The 25,940-nt window shown below is 40.4% G+C and overlaps 1 protein-coding gene across 2 annotated transcripts; it reads left to right on the forward strand.

The window, feature by feature from the left end:
* Window positions 1–254: 254 nt before the first annotated feature.
* On the forward strand, window positions 255–25,659 carry EDNRB (endothelin receptor type B). Of its 2 annotated transcripts, XM_036300220.1 has the most exons (8): window positions 255–376; window positions 1,171–1,707; window positions 17,216–17,328; window positions 17,462–17,666; window positions 19,244–19,393; window positions 19,778–19,911; window positions 20,459–20,567; window positions 23,807–25,659. In XM_036300220.1, the coding sequence occupies exons 2-8, from the start codon at window positions 1,222–1,224 to the stop codon at window positions 23,939–23,941; spliced, it is 1,332 nt and encodes a 443-aa protein (XP_036156113.1). In that variant the 5' UTR covers window positions 255–376; window positions 1,171–1,221; the 3' UTR covers window positions 23,942–25,659. The 2 variants fall into 2 exon arrangements, with proteins under 2 accessions (XP_036156113.1, XP_036156114.1); XM_036300221.1 differs by lacking the exon at window positions 255–376 and having other exon boundaries at window positions 965–1,707.
* The last annotated feature ends 281 nt before the right edge of the window (window positions 25,660–25,940 follow it).

The raw sequence follows: 25,940 nt of genomic DNA on the forward strand, positions 1-25,940 counted from the left end.
AACTGCCTCTCGGGACGCGTCTGGGCAGAGACTTGACTTCCCTCTGCAGCGGGCAGTCCTCACTGATGCTGTCCAGGCTTTGCCCAAGGGGAAAGGTTGCGGCGCGGTCGGAAGGCGCGGGGGGGGGGGGGGGGAGAGAAGGGCCGGCGGAGATTGATGATGAGGGGATGAATCAAAGTACTTGTCGAGGGACAGCAAAGATCCCGAGTCAACTGGGAAGGCAACACGGTCTGGCATTCCCTCGGCCAGCGTTTCCTCCTGCAGCTGCAGGGCGGCGCGCTCTGCTCCCGGGCCAGGGGACCGAGCTGCGAACCCAGCGCGTCCGGGGGAGGAGGTCCCGGCTGGTCTCTCTGAGCCTAGTGCGTCCCATCGCAAGGTAAACAATCTGGCTTGGTGTTGAATTAAAATCAGTGATTAAACCTTGTCCTCGGCTCCAGCTGGCATTGCTAGTTTGAGAATACATATAGGTTTAAAAACGCCCGTATAGACACACGAATTGAGGTTGGAGTAAAGGAGGGAGCGTGTTTGAAACTACTCGGAGGGGACAGAAGCTTGCGAGTTAATGCTGCTGATAGTCCTCCCAAGCCCGACGGAGCTGAGAAGTCTCCGAGACGTTCCGCGCCAGCCCGCGCACTCCTGCGGGCGCCGGGGGACCTGAGCGCAGGCAGCCCAGGGGGAGAGCGGCTTTCACCCACCAGGAGGAGTGTTGGCTTTCATAGACCGGGTACCGGGGTTCCCTGTGGAGCAAGATGCCAAACTTGGCACATCCCCTTGGTCTCTAGGTGCCTTGATTCCCCAGTCGCCACGCGTCCTTAGCCAGACGTATGGGCTTCCTCCCGGCCCACCATGGAACTCAGCGATTTGCCTGGGACACTCCCCCCCCCCCCCCCCGGCACACCCCTTCCAGAACGCCCCGCCCCACTCGGAGTCATTCACCCTGAGGGGTGGGGAGTGGGTGACGCAGGGGAGAAAAACCACCGGGGAAAGCTGGTTCTGGAAGGACAGTGGACGGATGCAGGCGGGTCACGCCGGCCGGCTTTCCACCGCCGCGCAAACTTGAGTTACTTTTGCGCGCGGACAGGCACGGTGCCGGAGCGATCCGAGCTAGCGGTGGGCAGGGGCGTGGTGGAGGTAGCTGACCCGTGTCCCGTCTGCCTGATTGACCTCCAGACCCCGAACGCTGCAGAGCGGCCACCCAACGCCCACAGGAGCCGCAGCAGCATGCAGCCGCTGCCCAGCCTGTGCGGGCACGCCCTGGTGGCCCTGATCCTGGCCAGCGGCGTGGCGGGAGTCCAGGGACAAGAGAAGGGATTCCCACAGACCGGGGCCACTCCGCCACTTCTGGGGGCCCGAGAGATAATGACGCCCCCTACTAAGACCTCCAGGACAACAGGGTCCAACGCCAGCTGGCCGTGGTCGTCCATACCTCCGCAGACCCCTAAAGCAGGGAAGCCGGCCGGAGCCCCGCCTCACGCCCGCCCCCCGCCCCCGTGCGAAGGATTCATTGAAATCAAAGAGACTTTCAAGTACATCAACACGGTGGTGTCCTGCCTCGTGTTCGTGCTGGGCATCATCGGAAACTCCACGCTGCTGAGAATCATTTACAAGAACAAGTGCATGCGAAATGGCCCTAATATCTTGATAGCCAGCTTGGCTCTGGGAGACCTGCTGCACATCATCATTGACATCCCCATCAATGTCTACAAGGTAAAAGGCGCCTGCTACTATCCTTAGGGGAGGGTGACTGGTTAGAGAGCGGGGAATGGGAAAGTCTTTGGCAGGAGCTTACTCAGGAAGATTCATCCCCCTCCTGAAACTCAGTGATCACTGGGACCAAACTTCCTTCTGGTCTTCAGTACCCCCTGCTAAGTGTAGAACCATTGTAGTCCCAGACAGGCAGCATCCACATTACTTGGGAACCTGTTAGAAACGACATGGTATGACCCCACCTCAGACCTGCTCTGGGTGGGACACAATATGTTTTATTTTATTTTAAAAGCCCTCCATGTAATTCTGATGAACTGTGAAGACTGAGAACCACTGGTCCTGAAGAATCTTGTCCCTAAGTCCAGCTCACTGGACACATTCTCCCTGCTCAAAATGTGGTCCAAAAGCAGGATTGATATCACCTAAGTGCCTGTTACAAGTTCAGGTCCACCCCAAACTTACTAAATCAAACCTGTGTCTTAAGATTCTTAAATGACTCATGAACACTATTAACCTTGGGAAGCATTTTCTTGGGGGACCCTGGTTTTAGAAAACAAATGGCCTAAAAAAGAAACCTAGACTGGTGAGTAGGAGAATACAGTTCCCCTGCTGTGAATGACTATACTGTTCCTACGTCATATATATATATATATATATATATATATATAGAGAGAGAGAGAGAGAGAGAGAGAGAGAGAGAGAGAGAGAGAGAGAATAGAAGAGGAGGGGGATAGAGAGATAGAAACATCAATGAGAGAGAAACATCATTAATTGGCTGCCTCTTGCATACCCCCCTAACTGGGGATGGAGCCTACAACCCAGGCATGTGCCCTGACCAGGAATCAAACCAGTGACCTCTTGGTTCATGGGTCAACCCTCAACCACTGAGCCACAGCAGCCCAGTTACTGTTCCTACTTTTTATTGGATGCCTACAGTGGGCCAAGCACTGGGATAAGTGTGTCACTTTCCTTTACTTCTTCTGACAGCTCACAAGTGATTATTACTCCATTTTACAGATGATTAATAGTATGTTCATGTGCTCATAATGAGTTAGAGTTGGAGGCAGGAGGCAGGCTAATCTATCAGGTTCCAAAGTGATAGCTGTACCCTACAGATTAGTTCATGGATCAGACCAGGGGCACTGCAAAGGATGGTTTCAGTAGCTAACATTGTTACATGATCACTGTGGGCATCAGAGGAATCAGGCATGGAGAGTAAGGTCAGGACATAAACTCCCACATGACCTAACTCTAGGTGGCTTTGGAACTCCAGACACATCCCAGTATCTCTAGGTCTCAGTTTCCCAATTCTACAATAAGGTTGTTGGTGCCCACTTATTGGGGGAGTTTGGTGTTAAGAAAAATAGCCTCAGTGAAAGAGCTGGAAATTTTCAAAGGACAGTGTCAACATGTAAAACTGTTTTCCCATCATGATCAGCAATAGAAAGTTGCACATAAAAACAGAACCAAAGCGTAAAGAATGGGAATGTGTTTTGCAGATTTGCCTAAAGCTAGTCCTGGATCAGTGCAGGAAGAAAGAAAAAAAAAAGATGTAATGTTGGGAAAGATTTGTAAGGGATGCTTTGATCTTGTGACAGGAGAAATTATCATAAGGCATGCCTTTAAATTGCCTTCCATGAGTCTCTGAAAATCCAAATAGCCATATTATAAGGGCATTCTAGAGACTTCTGAGGTATAAAGATAGGAATCAGATTATAATCCAGGCCCTAGAAGGAAATACTTGCAGAAATAAGTAGGGATAATAGAAGAAATTCTAAAATTCTGCATGGCAACTAGTGCATATGAACTCTGAGAGTTTTCTGGGAGAAGCACAGGCTGAAATGGGCCCTTAAATTCAGTCACAGATCCATTTGGGCCAGAAGTGACCTGTTTGTTTCTTAAGGAGTCCCACTGACCAAATCTTATCCTTCCAAATTGGCAGAGGAATTTGAATTCAACTCATCAAAATGACTTGAGAAACTGTAAAGTACAAGGTTTTGTGAGAAATTTTTAAAATATGTGAAATAGAATGCCTCTCAAAAGGGAGATTACATCTAGTTTTGCTAGGCTTGCACAGAATTTTGTAAAAAGCCAGCGTAGAGAGATCCCAGTAAACCTCACATGTTAGACACCTTCCTAAGTCAGCCAGCAGCTGAAGGACTTATGGAAGCCTGGGCTGAGAGCGTTTTCCTTCCGTGTGCTGCTTTCAGACAAGATGTAAGTCAGCTCTGCCAGGACCAGCCACTTTCTCCATCTGGTCAAATGATTGCATTCAATAAGCCAGAGAATATTCAACCCCCAGGGGAGCACACAGGTTTTACTTTCATTTCACATTCCTTTATGATTTCCCTATGGAATACCATTTAGTCTGCTAAAGCTGTCACTGTCCTTCTGAAATAAACTAATGAATCATTACAAATCTGGTCTTCTATAGTGGTCCTAAACAAATCCATCCCAAAGAATTCGGTCCCATCACTATGCTTGCCATCATTGAATTCTACATGGTAGTCTTTGGTTGATTTTTATAGTATGCATAAATAGGTGTCATTTGAGGTGTCATATAACAATAATGGCTACCATGCACTAGGCTACCATGTACCTTCTTATGCACTAGGTACTTGGTTCACTTCATTAAATCACTACAACAAAACATGTGGTCACACCCTCCCTCCCCCCCGCCCATTTTATGGAGAAATCACCTGTTGGAGAGGTGAAGTCACTTGCCCAGTCACACCACTAGAAAATGATAAAGGTAGGCTTGAACCCGGGCCATCTAGCCCTGGACCCGGTGGTCCTCCTCGTTCCCCTGCATTGAGTGAGCTCAGACGCGGACGCTTTTCCCCAACCTGGTGTGTTGTTATGGCTGCATTGGGGAGCACTGGTGGAGTTGTGACACACTCCCACACAGTAGGATACTCAACAAGCATTTTCTGTTTTAATTTGAGTCATGCGAGAATTTCCATCTACTGAACTCCCCTTCTAATGGTAAAGTGTATAATACTGATAATATCTATTTACCAAAGGCTTTATTTACCAAAACACCGAATCCAGGACTAGTTAAAAGCCATTGAATATGCTAACTGATTGTGACAACATATAAGTACGTTTTTTAAAATGCATTGAGAATTTCAGAGTAGCCAGGTATTCTACTTCACAGAAAGTAATTTAAGTGAATTATGCATGCCATTTAAATGTATCCTAAATGGAGGCTTGAGTCTCTAAACCAGTGATTTCTAATTTTCTGGGTTGTTTTTTTTTTTTGTGAGATGTTACAATTGTCTTCAAGAATCCAGTTAAATATTTATATTACATATAAATAATATGTTATATATAATTTATATATATAAATTGTAATTAATAAATAATACACATATATATACACACACAATTTCTGGGGGCTCATAGAATCCCCAAACCCATTTGTTGGCTCATCAAATGGAATGAATCTATTTCATTAATCTGGAGTTCAGTAAAGTAGACAAACCACAAAATGTCATAGATCTTGCTGAAGCCCTAGTCCTTGAGACTGTTATAGATGGGACAGGACATCACAGGGAGGTGCTGCTGTGAGGAGATGGCAAACCTTAGTAAGAAATAGGTCTGCTCTGCCTTGACTAGTAGGTTAGCACTAATGTCAAAGCTGTGTGGGAAGCAAAAAAGCTGAGTGCACTTGTGGATGCTGTGAAGGTTTTTATATTGGTTGGTTGATTGGTTGGTTGGTTTGTCTTAGTTTGGTTTGTCTTAGTTTGGTTAACAGTGATATTCAACAAGCCTTGGTAGCAGCTTAAAGATAAAATTTCTTTAACTTTTTTTTAACTTCTCAAGAAGTTAAAATTTGTTGAGCAAATGATGAGTTTTTTAAAATTATTTATGGATTTTATTTAACAATGTCACTCTGTGCTCTATTTCCATGCAAAACTGAGTTAATGTAGTTAATTCTCAAATATAGCTTCCTTTGCCTGCAAATTGCTTTTGAAAACAAATCTGCTTGTAAACTGATAAGGCAAATATTGATATGGACATTAGTTTGATAAGGATCTGAGTTAATCAGTTGTTCAGTGGAGGTGGAGAGTTTTTTTAAAAGTAGACTGGTGACCTGTTGGAGTGCATTTAGATGGCTTTGCTGTTAGCTTTGTAGGCTACTATTAGAAGCAAGAGGCTGCCTTCATAGCTCTGAGAGGCAAAACTGCTGATGTTTAACGTTTAACTAGTTTAGGAAGGGATACGCCTAACATTAAAATGCTGGCATGTCAAAATGTGGAATTGCTTCACTGAACCCACAAATGAGTTTTGAATCAAGTGACCTTGTCAGGTAATCAGATATTTTCCTCTTGGGAAACGATCCAAACTATCTTTCTGAGCAAAGTCACCTTTCTCACTATTTGATCTTAGACTACTTGTCGTACTTAACAAGTTTGTGTGTATTGACTAGTTTCATATCTTAGAAGTAAAAGTTAATGGAACTACATAAAATTTAATTTTTGAAGTTATAATTTTCTGATCAGTAAGCAGAAGTAATGGTATCATTGGTTAGGGGAGTCTAATTTCTTCCAGGGTAATAACAGTTTCTATTTCCAGTTAAGTAAGTGAGATCTTTAACTAATATTTGAATCTTCTGAAATGCTTTAGTAGAATTTTGAACCCCAAATGGAACCTAGATATGAGGAGGAAACTGGTCTTGCAAGGCGTGTCACTGCCCAGGGTGGGGGGGGGGGGAGATCGTTATCAAACACCTGGGGGCCTTCCTGTAAGCCCACAAAAGGGGGCAGAACCATATCTGTAAGACAAAGACCCCAGAAGATTATAAAAAGCGAAGCCTCTGCATGTTACTTCCCTCTGATTTGGAAATTATTCCCGGAGCCCACTAGTGTTAATAAGTGGGTTCCTCCCTTTCTCTAGGAAGCGTGCTTGGTATTTCTTTGCTCTTCTGTAACAGATACTTCTGAGATTCATTTATTTAAAGCAAAAGAAATTTTAAGGAGAACCAATTAAGCACATTTAATGCATTAGCTTTTAAAAAGTATTAATAAAGAGAAAGAGTATTACTTTGAAAGACCTCAATTCAATTGTCAAATAAAACTAACATTCCTACCCACCTAGCATAGTGCCTGCACTCGTCAATACAAGTCAAGGACTGGTTGACAAAAGATATTATACATTAGATGTAATAACAGTGGGATTTCTCTAACTTATATTTTTATAATAGTTCAGATGAAAAAGAAGGGGGAAGCTTGCTCCTCTTTCTGTATGAGGATATTGGTCATAAGTGATTAACAGGTCAATAATAGAATTCAAATAATTCAGAAACTCAAGACTTCATCTTCCCAATTTACTGCTTCACACATGGATTCCCATGACAAAATGGTTGGCAAACACTTGGCCTTGGGCAATGAGAGGTTCTTTGGGTTAACTCCATGGTGCTTCTTGTGTTTGCCTTTGATCTACAGCTTGGTCACTTCATAAATCCAAGCCTTTTAAAATGTTAAGGAAATGTTTCTTTCAACGTGGTAAGGCTTCATATCAAAGGCTTTACAATTTTTTTGTAAACGTCATTCAAGATTGAAGATATTTCCATTGCTGTACAAGAGGAAGACATAGCCAAGACTCTGTTGTTTCAGGGCCAAGACACCATGTTCTTCATTTCACAAAGAAAACCATATAAGGTTATCTCCATGTGGCTAATATGCTATAGTTGACTGTTTTTAAAGAAACATGCCAAATGCTAATAAGTGATTAAGTGCTTTAAAGGGTGTTGACAGATAAAGCCTGAGCTGAAATAAGGTTCAAGATGTAATTTATGATGTGAAACATTCTCTTTCAGTCCTTGACAAAGTTAAAAACAGGTTGGTTATGTTTGGAAGATAGCTGAGTATGGTGTATGGGTATACAGTTGCCAACAACTTCTCTAATTTTAGACTTCTTTTCTTTTCAGTGCTTTTATTTTAGAGATTTTTTTTCTTTCTCTTTCCCTATAGATCCACTGGTGAAAATGTAAACAAATAAGAAAATGGCCAAAATGTGGTGGTAGAAGAAAGAAAGAGGATCATTCTTGAGTCAGACATTTATTAGCAAAGTTGACTTTACTCAAGCAAATTCTCTGTCCCTGAAACTCACAGCCATAGTCCTGTGTTCTGTCCGGTGTCCCTTCTCTACTTCTCTCTTCTTTAGCCCCATCGTAGTTTCCAGAAGGGAGGAAAACCTACTCTGGCTGTTTAGATTGCACAGTGTCTTCTTTCTTCTCACTCAGAGCTTTCAAATCATTTTAAAGGGATTTTTGGATGCTCTAGCAATCAAATGTTTTATCTTAGTAACTTACCAGTGTCCCATAAAGAAATCTCCGAATAGAATAAAGTTTAAGTAAGATGTACAATTCCTTAATAAGTTTTGTTGAATTCATTAAGTTTGCGTCTCATTCTGAACTATGAGGCCATCAGATTATAATTCTTCAGTTTCTTCAACTGTCACGGTGATCTTCTCAGAAGAACCGGCACAAATAAGTGACTCTAATAATAAGCTAGGTTTGTAAACAGCCTTTCTTAATGCTCTTTTGATATACTTAATGTGTCAGTGAAAGTTTTTAAGCACAAACTGTAGATCTATATTTTAATTCAGATGATAGGAGAGTAGAAATCCATCTATTTAGTTACCTGTTACAGACATGAGAATAAATTTTATTGTAACACTGGTGGGGAAATGTATTTAAAGTGAGTTTGAATTTCTCCTATGACAAATTTAATTTTTATCTTTTTTCTATCTGTTTGCTACTTTTAGAGATTTTGTTTTAAGTGCCAGGGTGTTTCCCAGCATCTAGAAGGGTTCAGGAATTTGGAGAAGGCGCTGAAGCATAAATTAATAAAGAGACTAGAAATATAATATAAATTTGTAATCCATGGGGGAACCAGAGGAAGTTTAGCTATAGGAACCAAGTTCTCCTGAATCTTCAGACCCCTTGCTCTTTATTAACACAAATTGTCCTAAGGCAAGGCAAATATACATATCAAAGGTTAAGGTTTGGTATAAGGTAGGCATTGTTAGTTTTGGGGGAACTGCCTTCAGCGGTTCAGGTGTTTGGCCAGCAGGAGGCAATAACATGTAGATTAAAATGCCCTCAGCTGTCTGGCAACAGGCAATAATATTTGCAAATCTTTAGGTGTGGGGAAATGCCCTTAGCTATTCCAGCAGCAGGTAATATGTATTCAGCCCTGCTGAATCCCCAAGTTCCATCCACCTTTTGATGAAACTTCTTGTACTTATGAAATGCTGGAATTAGCTTCTGGCATTAAGGAGCCATATACATGGAGCCATCACTTTATTTCAGCAAGCCGTAGATTCTTTTCAGAGTTGTGGAAAGCCCTGTTTTGTGGGTGTACATGCAAGAGATTCCTAGGGAGAGAGCTTCTGTTTTGCACAACTCCAGGAGGCACTGCTCATATTCTGGTCTATTAAATGGCACTCCTGGGGGACAAGCTGACATTATCTCTGACCCACATATTTCTAACCCACATGGCCCAATCTGTAAGAGATTAAATGCATTTTAATGGATGCGGGACGGAACTTGTAATTGATATTTGTCCTCTAGGGTACTGGTAAAATGTATGTCAAGCAACTATTTTCTATGCACTTGACCGGCAGCTTCCCTTAATTCTCTCTGTAGGTATGAATACAAAAAGAAAAGGAGCTCTGACAAGGAAATCCTTGAATGAGCGTGCCCTACATTATTAAAATGCTAGTTCACATGCAGAAAAACTCTTATCTGCTTCAGGAAGCAGAGATTTAAACACAGAAGAATACACCCTATTCCAAAGTTGTGGAATACAAATACTCCATTATTTCTCTCTTTTGACTCTTACTGTAAAAACATAATACAGTCATTTGAAACAATTGTTCACAGTTCATCATGAGATGGAATGAATAGCAATCTGGCAAAGTAATCCTGGTTTGTCTTCGTTAATACACCGCTCACCCGCCCTCTTAAATGATCATCTCTTGTAGGGTCCCTATGCTTTCTGCATCCATCGCCACCAAATGTGCAACTAAAGCTTCTTATAGAATCCCATTAGATAGTGAGAAACACTGGGTTCTGTTTTGCATCACTCATTTCCTTGACAGGTTTAAGTAGGAGAGAGAGGGTAGAAGAGGAATTTTTACTTTTGACCTTTTCCAGCCTGCTTGGAAGGCAGAACTCCAACAATAGAACAGCCAACCTTCACACCTCCAGGCCCTGGCTGTCTGTGTCAAGAAAACCTGATCATCTCAAAAGGGGAAGACATGGATTAGACAAGACAAAAAAATGCAAAATTATCTCAATTCTCTAAAGAATTTGTTTCAAATATGAGAACTGAAAAGCTCATGACACGAGTTTCATAAGATTTGCTTTCAAATGAAATTCATTCATTCATCCATTCGCACACTCATTCACCTGCTATTCAACAAGCATTTAAATGAGTAACCACTGTATGCCAGACACTGTGCTAGGCATTAAAAATGTAGTAGAATATTCTGAAACAAGCAGTTAAAACTCAGTGTTCACTCTTAATTAAAAGAAAAGAAAAGAAAATGATATATATGGTTAATGAGGCAAAAGAACATTTATTAGTGTAAGATGGTTAACTTTGGAATTTCCAAACTTTATGGGGCTTGATTCCTTTGGGCATTAAGAATGGTGTGTATTACTGGATTTTCTCCATTTAATTTCTCCAGAATGTAATTTTTAATTAAAAAGAGAATTGAAAAATGTAAATCCCTACTTGGAAAGATTTGTAGGACTCACTTAATACCCTTAAAGAAAGGATATTTATTTCCTGGTCATGTTATTTATTCTTTTATAAATAAAGGTAAACAATTTTATTACCTAAAAATATTTTTATAATGTAATATGAAAATAATTTATTTGGATTCTGTTTCTTTTGTTTGTTTGTTTGTTTGTTTTTTCCTTTCTTAAGCAGCTATTCCAACCTAAAGTTATGAAATTATAGCCATCCTTGAATAGAAACCTTATAATCATTACGGTCATGTCTTTTTTCAATCTAGTGATTATTTATGTATTTGTGTTTATTCATACAAAAGAAATGTGCTAGAGAAGCAGTATTAGCCTAGGGCCGTGGTCGGTAAACTCCTTAGTCAACAGAGCCAAATATCAACAGTACAACGATTGAAATTTCTTTTGAAAGCCACATTTTTTAAACTTAAACTATATAGGTAGGTACATTGTTATTAGCTTAATTAGGGTACTCCTAAGGCTTAGGAAGAGCCACACTCAAGGGGCCAAAGAGCCGCATGCGGCTCGCGAGCCACAGTTTGCCGACCATTGGCCTAGGGAAAGGAGTTAGCACAAGCATAGGCTATCATCTGTCAAATGGACCTCTTACTGCTTATAGGACCCAAAGTAACCAAAGCTCTCCCTTGGATGAGCCATCACAATGTGAAAACCAGCGTCAATTATGGGAGTATATTCTAACCGGTTCACATATGCTAAATGATAGGTAATAGATATTCAAACTTAATTTTAAACAAGACCTAAAATTGAATTCATGTAGCAGGGACCTAGAATAACTTGTTTGATTACATGCTTGATTTGTTTTCAGAATTCAAACCTTGCCCTAAGATAGCTAATTTAATGGGGTAAAGTCCAAAGAAAAACAGAAATATAAAGAATAAAAATGCCGTTGTTGGATTTATAGTTACAGTTGATCCCTCTTGCAATAAAGACAATCAATCTCTTCCACTAAGAGGAAAGCTACTAGTATATTGTTGGACTTCAACTTGTTAAGTGTTGGATGTCATTATTTTTGTCACTAAATAGTGAAATAATTAATTTCCAGGAATTATAAAAATCCATAAGAACATTTTTAAACCAAATTTTAAACAGGGCATCTTGATTGAGAGTGATATTTTTTAAACTTCACAACTTTTCTTTCACCCAGTGCTTTGCTTATCATTAAATAAGAAGTTGTTGTCTTTGCATTTTAAATAAGTTCCAAGCACTAAATGGCTCAAAGACTTTCTTGATGGAGGCCACTAAGAAAGATATGAGAATCAGTAATAGGAACGGTTTCTGCTATAAGCTATCTGACTCTTCTCGGTGGATCCACAAAGCTTTTTGATCAGAGAGAGGCTGAGGCTGTCAAAGTCATCCTCCTTCTCACTACAAAATAATAGAAGTGACAGTGAGAGCTCATCTTTTGTGGACCCTAAGGACCAGCAGCATTCAGGCCTGAGAGGCAGAAATCCTGAAAGCTGATAAAGGCTACTGTTCCCTATTCTGTAGTTCCTTTTCTTTTGTAAACGCAGATTAGAAAATTGTAATCTCTCCGTTATGATTAGCTTTCTGACTATGTCTGTGTTGAACTTGAAGAGAATTGTTATAATTTTCAGTTTGTGTTTCCCTATCCTCTGTGATAACTTGGGTCAGAGGTTGAGCCGCAGGCCTCCCAGTGGTATGAAGGGCAATAGTCCAATTTTGAGGCTGAGCCAAAAACAATAGTAACTGCAAAGCAGGGCCTGGACTCAGTGCAAAGCTCATTTTCATTGGCCAGACTTCTTTCCCTTCAGTGGCCTGGGAGCTCATTCATCTTAAACCATCTGATGGCTGTACTTCTGTGATACTAATATTTGCATATTTGGAAATAGTTTGAGACAATAAAATACTTGAAACTATCAAAAATATTGGACATTATGTGAATAAAATAGGTTCTTAAAAGAAAGTTTTACTCTGTATCTACATATTTTACCATTGTTTGACACATAGCCCTGGGTTTAAAAATACTAATAGTGATGTTAATTCTATACATTCTTTGTTTCTAAGATCAGCTTCTTCAAAACACTAAGACTCTAGAATATGACTATATGGGTTCAAATGTGGATTTATTACTTAAGTGAGTGACCAAGGATAACTGTATTAGCTGTCGAATGATGAATAGCAAATTACCCCAAAACTTAATGGCTTGAACAATAAGCATTTATAACTCACACCAAGTCTGTGGTTCAGGAATTCAGGAGCCACTGACTCAGTTTTCTCATGGGGTGCAGTCAACATATTGGCAGGGGTTGAAGTCATCTGAAGGATTGCCTAGGGCTGGAGGATCTTTTCTTTAAAAAAAAAATTTTTTTTATTGACTTCAGAGAGAAAGGAAAAGGGAGAGATAGAAACATCAATGACAAGAGTGAATCATTGTTCATCTGCCTCCTACATGCTCCCCACTGGGGACAGAGGCCACAACCGGGCATGTGCCCTAACACGAACCTTGACCTCCTGGGTCCTAGTCGATGCTAACCACTGAACAACACTGGTGGGGCTGAAGGATCTTTTTCATTCGCACACCAGGCAAACTAGCACTAGCTGTTTTCAGGATGTCTCAGTTCCTTATCATGTTGGCCTCTCCGTAAAAGTGAGAGTTCCCTGGCATGGCAGCTGGCCTCCCCAAGAGAGAGCAAGGAGGAAGCCTAATGCCTTTTATGAACTCAGATGTCACACATCATCACTTTCACCACATTCTGTTCGTTAAAAGCAAATCATTAAATTCAACCCACATTCAAGGGGAGGGAAATGGTACTTCATATTTTGAAGAGAGGAGTTTTGTTTTCTTATTATTATTTTTTCCTGATACATCTAAGGACAATCAGTATGATTAGACAGAATATTGTCTGGATAATTTATACCAAACGGCTGGAACCTATTTTTTCTTATGTTTCCAAGGGCAATTGGCAGTTCTTTCAAAGCATCTTGAGTTCATTGCTGGTTCAGACCTGTGATACTTTGAGTCCACCCCATTTTAAGAAAGGGCTCCACTTTTCACATGATAAACCTCTCTGAGTTTGCTGACTCCTCACATCTGACATTCAATCCATCAGTAAGTCCTGGTGGATTGCATATACCTTCAAAATATATGCAGTCTCTAACTCATTCTCCTCAGCCCCAGAGCACTACAAGGTCCAGCTCACCACCTCTCACCAGCACTTCCTTTCTTGACCCCTTTCAATACTACATTGAGCACCCACAGTGATCTTTTTAAAAACATAAATAAAACCATTCTATTTTCCTTTTTTAAAACCTTGCAATGAATTTCCTCAAAACAAACAAACAAACAAAAAACAAAACAAAACAAAACAAAAAAACATCAAACAATTTACAACTTCATCTTCTGGATCACTCCTCAACAGTTTCTGCCCCTTCCAGCTCACCCAAATTATTTTGACCTCAGGATCTTTGCACTAGCTCTTTCCTCTGCCTCAAATGCTCTTTGCATGGCTTACTCTTTTATTTTAGTCAGGTCCGATTCAAATGTTGCCTCTTCGGATAGACCTTGCTGAGAGGCCTACCAGAAAGTGTGGGGAAGCTTGGGTCTTGGTTGGAAAGTCCATAAGGAGAAATCTCTGAAAGGTCAGTGATCTCTGCCTTGACTTTTCCAAACAAGTATGAGCCCCTGGGTGTTTTACTGGAATCTCTATGTTTAGACTTCAAAACATCCTTACTTAAAGAATACTTTTTTCAAGGATACCTACCCTGCTGATAGTATCTAGAGGTGAATTTTATTTCAAGCTGTTGCTATAATAAAAGCCTAAGGAGGCAGGTAAACAGGGCTGTTTGGTTCCTATAGCCAAGAAGCCCTTTACCCCTCTCTTTCACAGAAACATGTGTCAGGGTAATCATTCATCCATCACTCAGGGCAATGATGGCGAACCTGACACTCGTGTCAGAGGTGACACACGAACTCATTTTTTGGGTTGATTTTTCTTTGTTAAATGGCATTTAAATATATAAAATAAATATCAAAAATATTAAGTGTTTTACTATGGTTGCAAATATCAAAAAATTTCTATATGTGACATGGCACCAGAGTTAAGTTAGGGTTTTTCAAAATGCTGACACACCGAGCTCAAAAGGTTCGCCATTGCTGACTCAGGGTCTGCTGGTCAGCCCCAGCAAGAAAGCATCCCAAAACCTACAATACTTCCTTAATATGATGACACCCCCTGTGTTATCATCTTCAATATTTATGTGTTTTTTCCTCCCTTACTAGACTGTAAGCTCCATAAAAACAGGGAGTTTTCCTTGTTCACTGATATGACATGCACCCTGACCTCAGAATGCTGCCTGGCACACAGTTATGAGTCAATTAATTAATCCAGAAATCACTAGTCGGACCTACAGATATATTTTGTTAATACAATGTTACCTGACAGTGTTTTTTAAAAATATTGTTTAGTTGACAACTTTTATAAACTATGGGATTTCATATAAAAACTAGAGTCCCGGTGCACAAATTTGTGTACCAGTGGGATCCCTCAGCCTAGCTTGTGGGATTGGGCCGAAACCACCTCTCCGACATCCCCCGAGGGGTCCTGGATTGCAGACCAGGCCGAGGGACCCCACTGGTGCATGATTGGGGCAAGGGAGGGACGCGGGAGGTTGGCCAGCCAGGAAGGGACCATAGGAGGATTCTAGGGCATGTCCAGCCTGTCTCACTCAGTCCTGATAAGCTGGGCCCCAACAGCAAGCTAACCTACAGGTCAGAGTGTCTGCCCCCTGGTGGTCAGTGCACATCATAGTGAGTGATTGAGCGGCCTTAGCATATCATTAGCATATTACACTTTGATTGGTTGAACAGATGACCAGACACTTAGCATTTTAGGCTTTTAGTATATAGGATTCCCAGTTGGGGCTAAAAATTAAGAGGTTTTTTTGTTTGTTTTTAGAGTCCTTTGGCAAAAATCATGTCATGTTTACTAGCAGCTGCTCCTTTTAGACAGGATTTACCCCAGACCCCACCACCCCCTATTGTATTCCTGACACCGATGACCTTCTTACCTCTGGTTCCCTTCACTCCTCTGTATTACCTGCCTGGCCCTGCAGGCTTTTAGGACCCTAGAATAAGCATATTTATGGTAAATTTTCCAATATTTGTCCTACATATCAGTGCAATTTTTCATGTAAAACTTATAAATGAAATTGGTCCCATGTTGAATTTCCAACTCATATTCAGACACACATTTGGTGCCATCCTAGTTATAGAACAATCACCCAGCTTAACAAACTTTACAAAGAACTTTCACTAATAAAAGAAAGGAAAGACTCAATTGTGTTTCAAAATAGTTTTTACTTTTAGAAGGTTATTTTTAAAAACATTAAAAAAGAAAACATAGATTTCAAATACTTTTCTTTATTTTCAAAACCTCATGAACATTCGATCCAGATGTTTACCTAAAGTGATTCATTTACCAGTGTGGGGCACACCCAGGTGTCCTAAAAAAGAAAATAACTGAGTTTAACAATAGATGGTTACATAGCCTGAAGTCAGATCGAGAAAATACGTATATGTATATAAGAGCAATAACTATGCCTTTTTCCTCATTGTATAACCGGTTCCTATGTTTATATTAGGGACTTGAACATATAGTAAGCATCTGCTATTTCTCCGGAACTGTATTAAGCAGCTGCAGAACCCATATTCTGTAAAATTTCTAGAAGTGCCAGACAGCAAAAACTAAACAAAACAAACAAGTAAATGTTATAACATAAGCGGTAGGAGTTGATAAGTACTATAGATAAAAAAGAAAGCGGAGTCGGGTACGTAGAAGGGGACGCCTGACTGATTACTGCTCTCAACAGTGTGGTCAGGGCAGGTCATGTTAAAAAGGTGATATTTGAACAAGACCAAAGAAGGCAAGGGAGTTTGCCCAGTGTATCTGTGGGGAAAGAGACTTTCAGGACAAGGAAAGGTCTAGAGTAAAGTCCGAAGGCAGCAGCATGCCTACTCAGGCTGAGTTACTATGCAGTCAAGTAATTGACTAAGGTAAAGGATACGTTCTTTGTTCTTTACCTTAGTCAATTACTAGGTAAATTGACCAACAGGAGAACTGTGTTCTTCCTAGCTAAGGAATATTTACCACCTATTTTTAATTAAATTATTTTAATTTGACCATGACCTAAGCATTAGGGACTCCATAACAGTGTAAGAGACATTCATGGAACTTTAGCTTCACATTTGTAAGGGGAGCTGGCCCCACTTGGCCCTTCAGTGGAAATCTTGACCCTAAGCTACTATAGATGCATAGCAAACTCTTATGAACTGGCTGCATTTTCTTTTCTTTTTTTTCAATATGTCTTCACTGATTTTAGAGAGAGAGGAAGGGAGAAAGAAAGAGAGATAGAAACATCAATGAGAAAGAAACATTGATTGGCTGCTTCCTGCATGACCCCTGTTGGGGATGCCACCTGGGCATGTGTCCTGACCAGGAAACCACCTGGTGATCTCCTGGTGCATGGGACAATGCCCACCCAACTGAGCCACACTGGCCGGGCTAGCTGCATATTCATTATTCCCAGCACACTCTCCTGTTTCATATATCAAACATTGGTGCTTTTCGAAGGAGTAGTCCATGAGGAAAAGAATAAGAACTGAAATTTGGTATCTTACTCTGCATGTTAAGTACTCTCTGCTACATAATGCAGTTCAGAGGGGGACTCATGAAAATCTCCCTAATAGAGCTTCATGTCTCCTCAACACAGCTACTCGCAAGCGGCTGGCCCTTCGGAGTTGAGATGTGCAAGCTGGTGCCTTTCATACAGAAGGCCTCTGTGGGGATCACTGTGCTGAGTCTGTGTGCTCTGAGCATTGACAGGTAAGAGCAGATATTTAAGTCAGGTATATCCTGAACACTCTATAGTAACTGCTATGTTACTTAGAAAATAGCTATAAAATTCACTAAAACCAGGCTCTGCCAGATGGACAAACACTTCTATTTCGCTCTTCAGGTATCGAGCCGTTGCATCTTGGAGTCGAATTAAAGGAATTGGAGTTCCAAAATGGACAGCAGTAGAAATTGTTTTGATTTGGGTGGTCTCTGTAGTTCTGGCTATCCCTGAAGCTATGGGTTTTGATATGATTCCCACTGACTACAAAGGAAGTCCTCTGCAAGTCTGCATGCTTCATCCCATTCAGAAAACAGCCTTCATGCAGGTAAATTTTACTCCCCCGCCCCCCCGCTTTCTGTTCTCGCCTTATAAATATTTAGCTATTTTCCCCCTGATTTCTCTTCCTTGGAAGTTATTGATTTATGACTGTCCTTGGCATAAATTAAGAGTGTAGGTCCCAGGACTGAGGGTTAACAATGACTAACGACCCAAGCTGCAAGAAGCTGGGTGCCTATTTCTCCAAGAATCCCCTGGCATTCGGAGTTACAGATAAACCAGGTTCATATGAGAAAATCAATCTGAATTTATAGCTTTTCTACTCAAACCCCACAAGGACCAGCAACTACTACATTTTTTTTGCATAAGACAGCACAGCAATCATCAGAGGGAGTAGATGGTGCAGTGATTGATCAAGTAGAAGTTTCCCTGGTATAGATGGATTCTGAATGGCAAGCCTGTCCCCTCTAAAGGGAAAGATATCATTGCAAAGAAGCTTTCATCTTGGCTATTTATTCAAGAACGTTTAATCAGGTGATAGGAAAAGGATGCAATGCTGGTCACCAGAAGATAGATCCTAAGTGTAAAAAGCTCTTCCCAGCAGAATGAGTGAAGAAGAGTTCATGCAAAGGGGGCTCATCTAAGGATCACCAATGATTATTTTCCATTTCATATCTAAGAAGACTATATAAAACTTTATGAATTCTATATATTATGATAATCTCAAGGTTAAAGAAGGATATTAATGTAAACTTGGGAATGAAATTGCTGTCTTCTTGTTTCTTATTAGTTAAAAGAGGAAAAAGTACTGCATTGATTGTATAAGTTCTGCTCCCACACAGACATGTCTGGAGTAACAATTTTATAAAGAACAGAAAAAAAAGAAAAGAAGAAAGGGTTGCTTTGATTTTTTTTTTAATTGATTGGTTAGATTTATACATTACAGAGCTAAATGATTAACATAAACCTTTTTTTGTATCTGTTTTTCCCATGAAATAAATGTGTTAAGAAGTGAAAATTTCCCATAGACACTATGATATTTTTACATACTCAGATGTAGTATTTCATACAAAGAATAGCTTAAGGAAAACTAGTTTGTGTGACGACAAAAGTATCTAAATTACCGAATATTTTAAATTCTGTCTAACTGATTGAAGTTTAAAACATATTTATAGCCCATTGCTTTCAAGAACTGAAATGCCTTTTAGGAAAAGTTTGTTTTATTTAATAGCAGTACTTAATTATTTGTTCATATGTGACCTGAAAGAGTCTAGATAGTGTTTATAAAATAGATCTACAGTACTTTAGGAAATAATTATTCCATGATGATTTTTTTTAAATTTAACATTTGCTATATAGAATTTTTTTACCGAGAATATTAATCATGAAATTCTCTCTTCCCACAGACTCAGATAGAGAGCAGGCAGACAGCTCTTGTGGGAGGGTTATTGGGGGTGGAGAGATTGAGAAAAAAAAAAAAGAGAAAGAACTGATGGACATGGACAACAATGTGGTATTGGGAAGTAAGGGGGACTGGTGGAGGTAGAAGAGAGTATGGGGGGGGGGGATAAATGGTGATGGGAAAAATAAAATAAAATAGAGAATAAAATTCTCTCTTCCCCACAGTTTTACCAGAAAGCTAAAGATTGGTGGCTATTTAGTTTCTATTTCTGCTTGCCGTTGGCCGTCACTGCACTGTTTTATACCCTGATGACCTGTGAAATGTTGAGGAAGAAGAGTGGCATGCAAATTGCTTTGAACGATCACGTAAAGCAGGTAAGAAAGCAGAACTACTTCTAACTCATGATTACAATCATGATTACGGTTGTGAATAACAAAAGTACTATGATGATATATCAAAATTATTATATACTAGAGTATATCTCCTTGTTCTTGCTCAGGTTTTTTTTTTTATGTTACCTATCTAGACATAGTCTATCTAATCTAAAGAACCTAGAGAGAGCTATTACTTTTCAAATATGAATCTCTAGTCATTTTAGTTTTAATTCATATTAATTATTCAATTTAAAGCTCAGTGTCCTGAATTTTTGCAAATGCCACTGCCCTTTGTATACAATATTAAATATTCGGTTTGGGAAAGGAGAACACTGTGATTACAATGAGCCATCACTTCAGGGTCTGACTATGTTTTTATTTCAGAGACGGGAAGTGGCCAAAACAGTATTTTGCCTGGTCCTTGTCTTTGCCCTGTGTTGGCTTCCGCTTCACCTCAGCAGGATTTTGAAGCTCACTCTCTATGATCCGAGTGATCCCAAAAGATGTGAACTTTTAAGGTAAGAAAAGTAAAATAGAGGTAGTTTTGTAAATAAATGCCACACAGAAATTTTCATTGATCCTTTTCATAGGCAGAAAGAGAAAGTCGCATTTTTCTGATCCTTAGGGAGCAATTAAGATTCCCATTTTTTACCTTTACTTCTATTTTAAAGGAAAGAGTAAAGGGGACTTAGGAGAACACTGGGAACAGAGAGCCAGAATTATCTACATAAGTGTATGGCATGCTTGGAAATATCCAGTCTGATTCTCCTTTGCACATTGTAAAACATTCCTTTTCAGCCAGCCCCAGCACTTCTAAATACAGTTTTATTTTAAAGGGGGGAATTGGGCATGGTATGGGGGAGGGTGTGTGGGATGGCAGAGACAGAGAATAAGAAAAAGAGAGACAGAGGGACAGAGAAGTCACTATCAGCAAAGACAAGTAATAAAGTCAAAACAATTGTGTATATGGGTAATTTTTTTCTTCATAAAAACACAACAGTCTGTAAAGAATACATGCTCAGAGCAGCATATTTTTCACAGACAGGTTTTGGGTTATTTTTGCAGCTTTTTCTTGGTATTGGACTACATCGGCATCAACACGGCCTCCCTGAATTCCTGCATTAATCCAATAGCTCTGTATTTGGTGAGCAAAAGATTCAAAAACTGCTTTAAGGTAAGAGAGTATTCCAAAATAAAATGGTCTTTTAAATCTGGCTTCAAATATATCTCTTCTAATCTAATCTAATCTAATCTAATAAAAGAGAAACATGCAAATTGACCACACCTCCGCTACATCCCAAGCCATGCCCACCAGCCAATCAAAGCAACTATATGCAAATTAACCCAACCAAGATGGCGGCCAGCAGCCACGGAGCTGGAGCGAGCAGGAGGCTTGGTTGCCCCAGCAATGGAGGAAGCCAAGCTTCCTGCCTGCCCTGGCTGGCTGTGGCCTCTGCTCAAGGCAACAAAGTTTCAATTATAGAAGATAAATAAATCCCAGATACCTGCTTCCAGCCAGCCTCCACTGGGAGCTTGGGTGGCTGGGGGTTGTGGCCAGCCTGCAAACAGCCATCAGCCCCTCACCCAGAATGGCCAGGGACCCCAGTAGGACCCCCCCCACCTTAAAGGGGGTGTGGCCAGCCTGAAAATGGCCCTCAGCCCATCACCCAGGCTGGCCAGGCACCCCAGCGGGGACCTCACCCTGTAGGGGCTGTGGCCAGCCTGCAAACAGCCATCAGCCCCTCACACAGGCTGGTCACGCCCTCATGGGGTGAGGTTCCGCACTGGGGGGCTTGGCCAGCCTGCAAACAGCCATCAGCCCCTCACCCAGGCTGGTAAGGCGCCCCAGCAGGGATCCCCACCCTGAAGGGGCTGTGGCCAGCCTGCAAACAGCCATCAGCTCCTCACCCAGGCTGGCCAGGCACGCCAGCAGGGACCCCCACCCTGAAGGGGCTGTGGCCAGCCTGAAAATGGCCCTCAGCCCCTCACCTAGGCTGGCCAGGCACTCCAGAGGGACCCCCACCCTGATCTGGGACACCCTTCAGGGCAAACCAGCCAGCCCCCACCCATGCACCAGGCCTCTATCCTATATAATAAAGGGATAATATGCAAATTGACCCTAACAGCAGAACAACTGGGAATGACTGGTGTCACTATGACACACACTGACCACCAGGGGGCAGACGCTCAATGCAGGAGCTGCATCCTGGTGGTCAGTGTGCTCCCACAGGGGGAGGTCTGCTCAGCCACAAGCCAGGCTGATGGTTGCCAGTACAGCGGTGGTGGTGGGATCCTATCCCGCCTCCTCAGCAATGGTAAGGATATCCAACTGCAGCTTAGACCCTCTCCTCGCTGGCTAGTGGACATCCCCTGAGGGCTCCTGAGCTGCCAGAGGGATGTCTGACTGCCAGCTTAGGCCCAATCCCCTGGAGAGCAGGCCTAAGCCAGCAGGTGGACATACCCTATGGGGCCCCAGACTGCAAGAGGGCACAGGCCGGGCTGAGGGACCCCCCCAAGTGCACAAATTTTTGTGCACTGGGCCTCTAGTCTATTAATATTTCTATTCAGAAAGCTCTAGTAAATTTACAGTTTTCCCTTGTTATTAGACCATGGATGATTTTTTTTTTAATATATGACTTTTGCCCTAGCTGGTTTGGCTCAGAGCATAGAACATCGACCTGCGGACTGAAGGGTCCCTGGTTTGATTCCGGTCAAGGACATATGCTGGGTTGCGGGCTCGATCCCCAGTGGGGGGGCATGCAGGAGGCAGCCGATCAATGATTCTCATCATTGATGTTTCTACTCTCTCTCCCTCTCCTTTCCTCTCTGAAAATCAATAAAAATATATTAAAAAAATAAATAAAATATGAGTTTTGCTCACATATCACTAGATTTGATTTCCACCTAGTCAATCACTCCTTACTGCTTCAACCAATCAGTTGTACTTAGAATTGCTTAGAAAAGTAATAAAAATTACATGCTTTGATGTCTGACAGACATCATGTGATAAATAAGAGCTAACCCTGAATTAAATACACTCATCTCATTTGGAGTAGATTTTGGACTGACTGTGCAGCACAATTTGAAGTACAACTACATTGGTCTCTTTTTCACATGGACGTGAGAAGAGCAAATCAAACAAAGAAATTGAATTCAGGTTCTAGCTCTTCTTTTCCAACTTCTTAGCAGGGATGTGCTACTTGATGTGGAATATGTTTAGTTATTTCTCATCTGGTTGCTTGCATTGTTACATTCATATGTCCATCCATTCACTCCTTCGACAATCTAGCATAGAAAAAAGTATTTCCTCCCCTTCAGTGGGAACGATCCATTTGTCCCTGGTAATTCATTATTGGAAAGTCAAGAACTTAGCTTTCTTGTAAACTCTAAGGCAGTCTATAAAAGTCTTTGCCCACCCATAAGCTCATAGATTTTAAAGCTAGGAGAAAATGTACATTAAGATCAACTCCTTCATTTTATAGAAGAGAAAACAATGGGACTCCCATTTCCTTATACATATAGATTTTCAGAAAACAAACAGAATAAACAAAGTTTTGAATATTTAAAAATCCAGGGAAAAATGGATAAATAAAACTGAGACACATATACTTTATAGTGTATCATGTAACAGTATTGAATAGGCACATGAGAACAGCATGTGGTTGAAAACACTGGCAATGTAATATTAAGTTCATTGATATGGAAAGATGTCTATGACACTGTCAAGTGAAAGAAAGCCAACTGTGAATAGTACATATAGTACAATTTTATTAAAATTAATTATGTACATAATTACACACACACGCTCATGTACAGTCATGTATGTATATGTACATGGTGATATTTCTGCTTGCATAGGAAAAAGTCTTGATTTACATATTTATAAAAATTAAGAGTATTTCTCAAGTAGTCAAGGGTAAATATCAAGAATTAAGAGTGGCTTCCTTTTTTATGTTAATTAAAATGTGGGAATTTTAATTTTATACATTTTTCTTTGTATCTTCTAGCCTAAAAATAATTATCATATGCTACTTATGTAATTGCATGTTTTTTTTAAATATCTATTTTTTATTGACTTCAGAGAGGAATGGAGAGAGAGATAGAAACATCAATGATGAGTGAGAATCATTGACTGGCTGCCTCCTGCAAACTTCTCACTCAGGATGGAGCCCACAACCTGGGCATGTTCCCTGACCGGGAATGGAACCATGACCTCCTGGTTCATAGGTGATGCTCAACCACTGAACCATGCCGACTGGGCTAATTACATATTTTTAAGTGAAAAAATAAGAGAGCACAAAAGTGGCCCAAGAATTCCCAATCATGCAAAGAAAGTCAGAGCCCTAGGGAGTAGGAGGAGTCGTGACAGTATAACTGATGTAAATATATAATGAGTGCCTTTGTTTTGTGCAGTCATGCTTATGCTGCTGGTGCCAGTCATTTGAAGAAAAACAGTCTCTGGAGGAAAAGCAGTCGTGCTTAAAGTCCAAAGCTAATGATCAAGGATATGACAACTTCCGTTCCAGTAATAAATACAGCTCATCTTGAAAGAAGGAATCATCATTTAATTCCACGTTCCTCATTTTGGACAGAAGCGATTAAGATAATGAGGCATTTGCCAAATCAAAACAAACTGTGTATTTGCACAAAACAATGGAAAAATTTAAGAGTGATTATCTTAACACTCACAGTTACACATGACATTGTATAAGCTGTTTACAGTCTAAAAAGAAAAGCAGTGAGAATTAAGAAAGCTTCATTGTGAAAGCTCCTAATTTTTTACAGTCAGCACTTCAATGTAGCTCTTAATAACTTCTAGTATATTCATACATCACTTACATTTAAATTGAGCTCACTCAGAATTTCTATTAGAGAGATTTATTTTTAAATTAATGTGAATCTGATATAAAGAAAAAATGTGTCACTGTAAAACAGAATCTTTAAATGAAGTTTAAATCAATTAATTAAAAATTTTAGTAATTCTATTCAAAAAGCTCTTTTATTAATAGTGTCACACCATTGGTTGGACTATTACTGGATGCAAAATGTATAAGCAGTTTAGCTGGTGTATGATGTTGTTTTTTTGACATTGGAAACATTTAAATGATCAGAAGGAAGTATCAGAGAAATACAAGTTTTTGAAAGTCATTTAACTTTTTATATTCAGGTGAGATCAAATGTCACAAACAGAAAGAGAAAGTCGAGAATGCTGTCTCAAAAGGCTACTTTAAAATCTCTCATTTAAGAACTCTGCAAAGAAAATGCTACCTACAATTTGTTCAGGATTCTCAAAACAGTCTTCTTTTAATATTACTATTGTAGTTTAAACACTAGTTGTTTAGTTTTCTCATCAGTAAATACTTTGCTACAATACACAATGTGTAGGTGATTAAACTAAGGGCAGGTCCCAGGTTCCTATCCTTATAATGGAGGGATGCTAGTAACCCCACAATGGACAGAATGTGACTTGCCTGGAGCAGTGTTCACATGGCAAAGGAGAAGGCAGCATCCTCTCTCACTCCTGCTGTAGATAAAATGGTTTCTGGCATATGCATAGAAGTTAGCATAATATTTTTTAAGATCACACGAATTAGGCAATTTAACAGCTTATTACTAATTTTTATATTATCTTTGTAACAAATAGAAAAAAGTTCTTGACGTGGTGCTTTTCTGTCACAGGCAAAACTGTCTTTTTGAGACAACAAGAACAACCTACTTTGTGCATTCTTGCTTAATTCTTTCATCTCTGTAGCAAAATGCCTTATGTTAACTTGGGATGAGATGTGTGTGAAAGCACAGGAGAACACTAAAGAGAGAGGAAATGAGGGGGGGGGGAACTAACCCATGGGGACAGAGTCCCATTCTTAGCCTCACTTTCGTCACTGCCCCGTCACATAGATGCAAAAGGTCCTGATTCAGTTCCAGCAAAACACAGTGCAATGTTCTCAGAGTGACTTGAGGAACAAATTGGGCCCAAGAGCTTTAACTCACTCTTAAAATATAACAGAGTTTCCACTTTATTTTCTTTTGGTAATCCAGGGCCACATGTTGGAAATAAACTGGCCAAGTTGCTTTCGGCCAGCATCTAATTGATGATACAGCAAGCCCAATCCCAATGATATGGCTCCAAAGAAAGGACAATACTTAATTCACATGCCACCTGAATTCTACTTACAAATCCCTCACAGTCTTTTTTGTATTAATTTCTTCCCAATCATTGTCTGTTATCACAAAAGACATTTCAAGCTTTGGATTTTAAGCAAAATTAAAAAAAAAAAAAATAGGCTAATATTTTCACAGTTTGTTAATAAATTTTTATTTAAGTTTTAGCTAATTTTTATTATCATATACTGAGTTTTGGTTTTTCTCCTCATTTACATCCTTAATAGTCTTTCTTCATGTCAGAATTGTGGTCTGTAAGCATTTTGCCAGATCTTAAAATTGCACACAGAGTTTATAAAGACACTATTTTTCATGAAATTGTGTTCAGCAGCTTTTCTAAAAATGTTTGGTGAACATGATTTCTTGGCATAATTAAGACCAAGAT

Source organism: Myotis myotis, unplaced genomic scaffold, assembly GCF_014108235.1.
Source record: "Myotis myotis isolate mMyoMyo1 unplaced genomic scaffold, mMyoMyo1.p scaffold_m19_p_3, whole genome shotgun sequence".
In the NCBI taxonomy this organism is placed as follows: Eukaryota; Metazoa; Chordata; class Mammalia; order Chiroptera; family Vespertilionidae; genus Myotis; species Myotis myotis.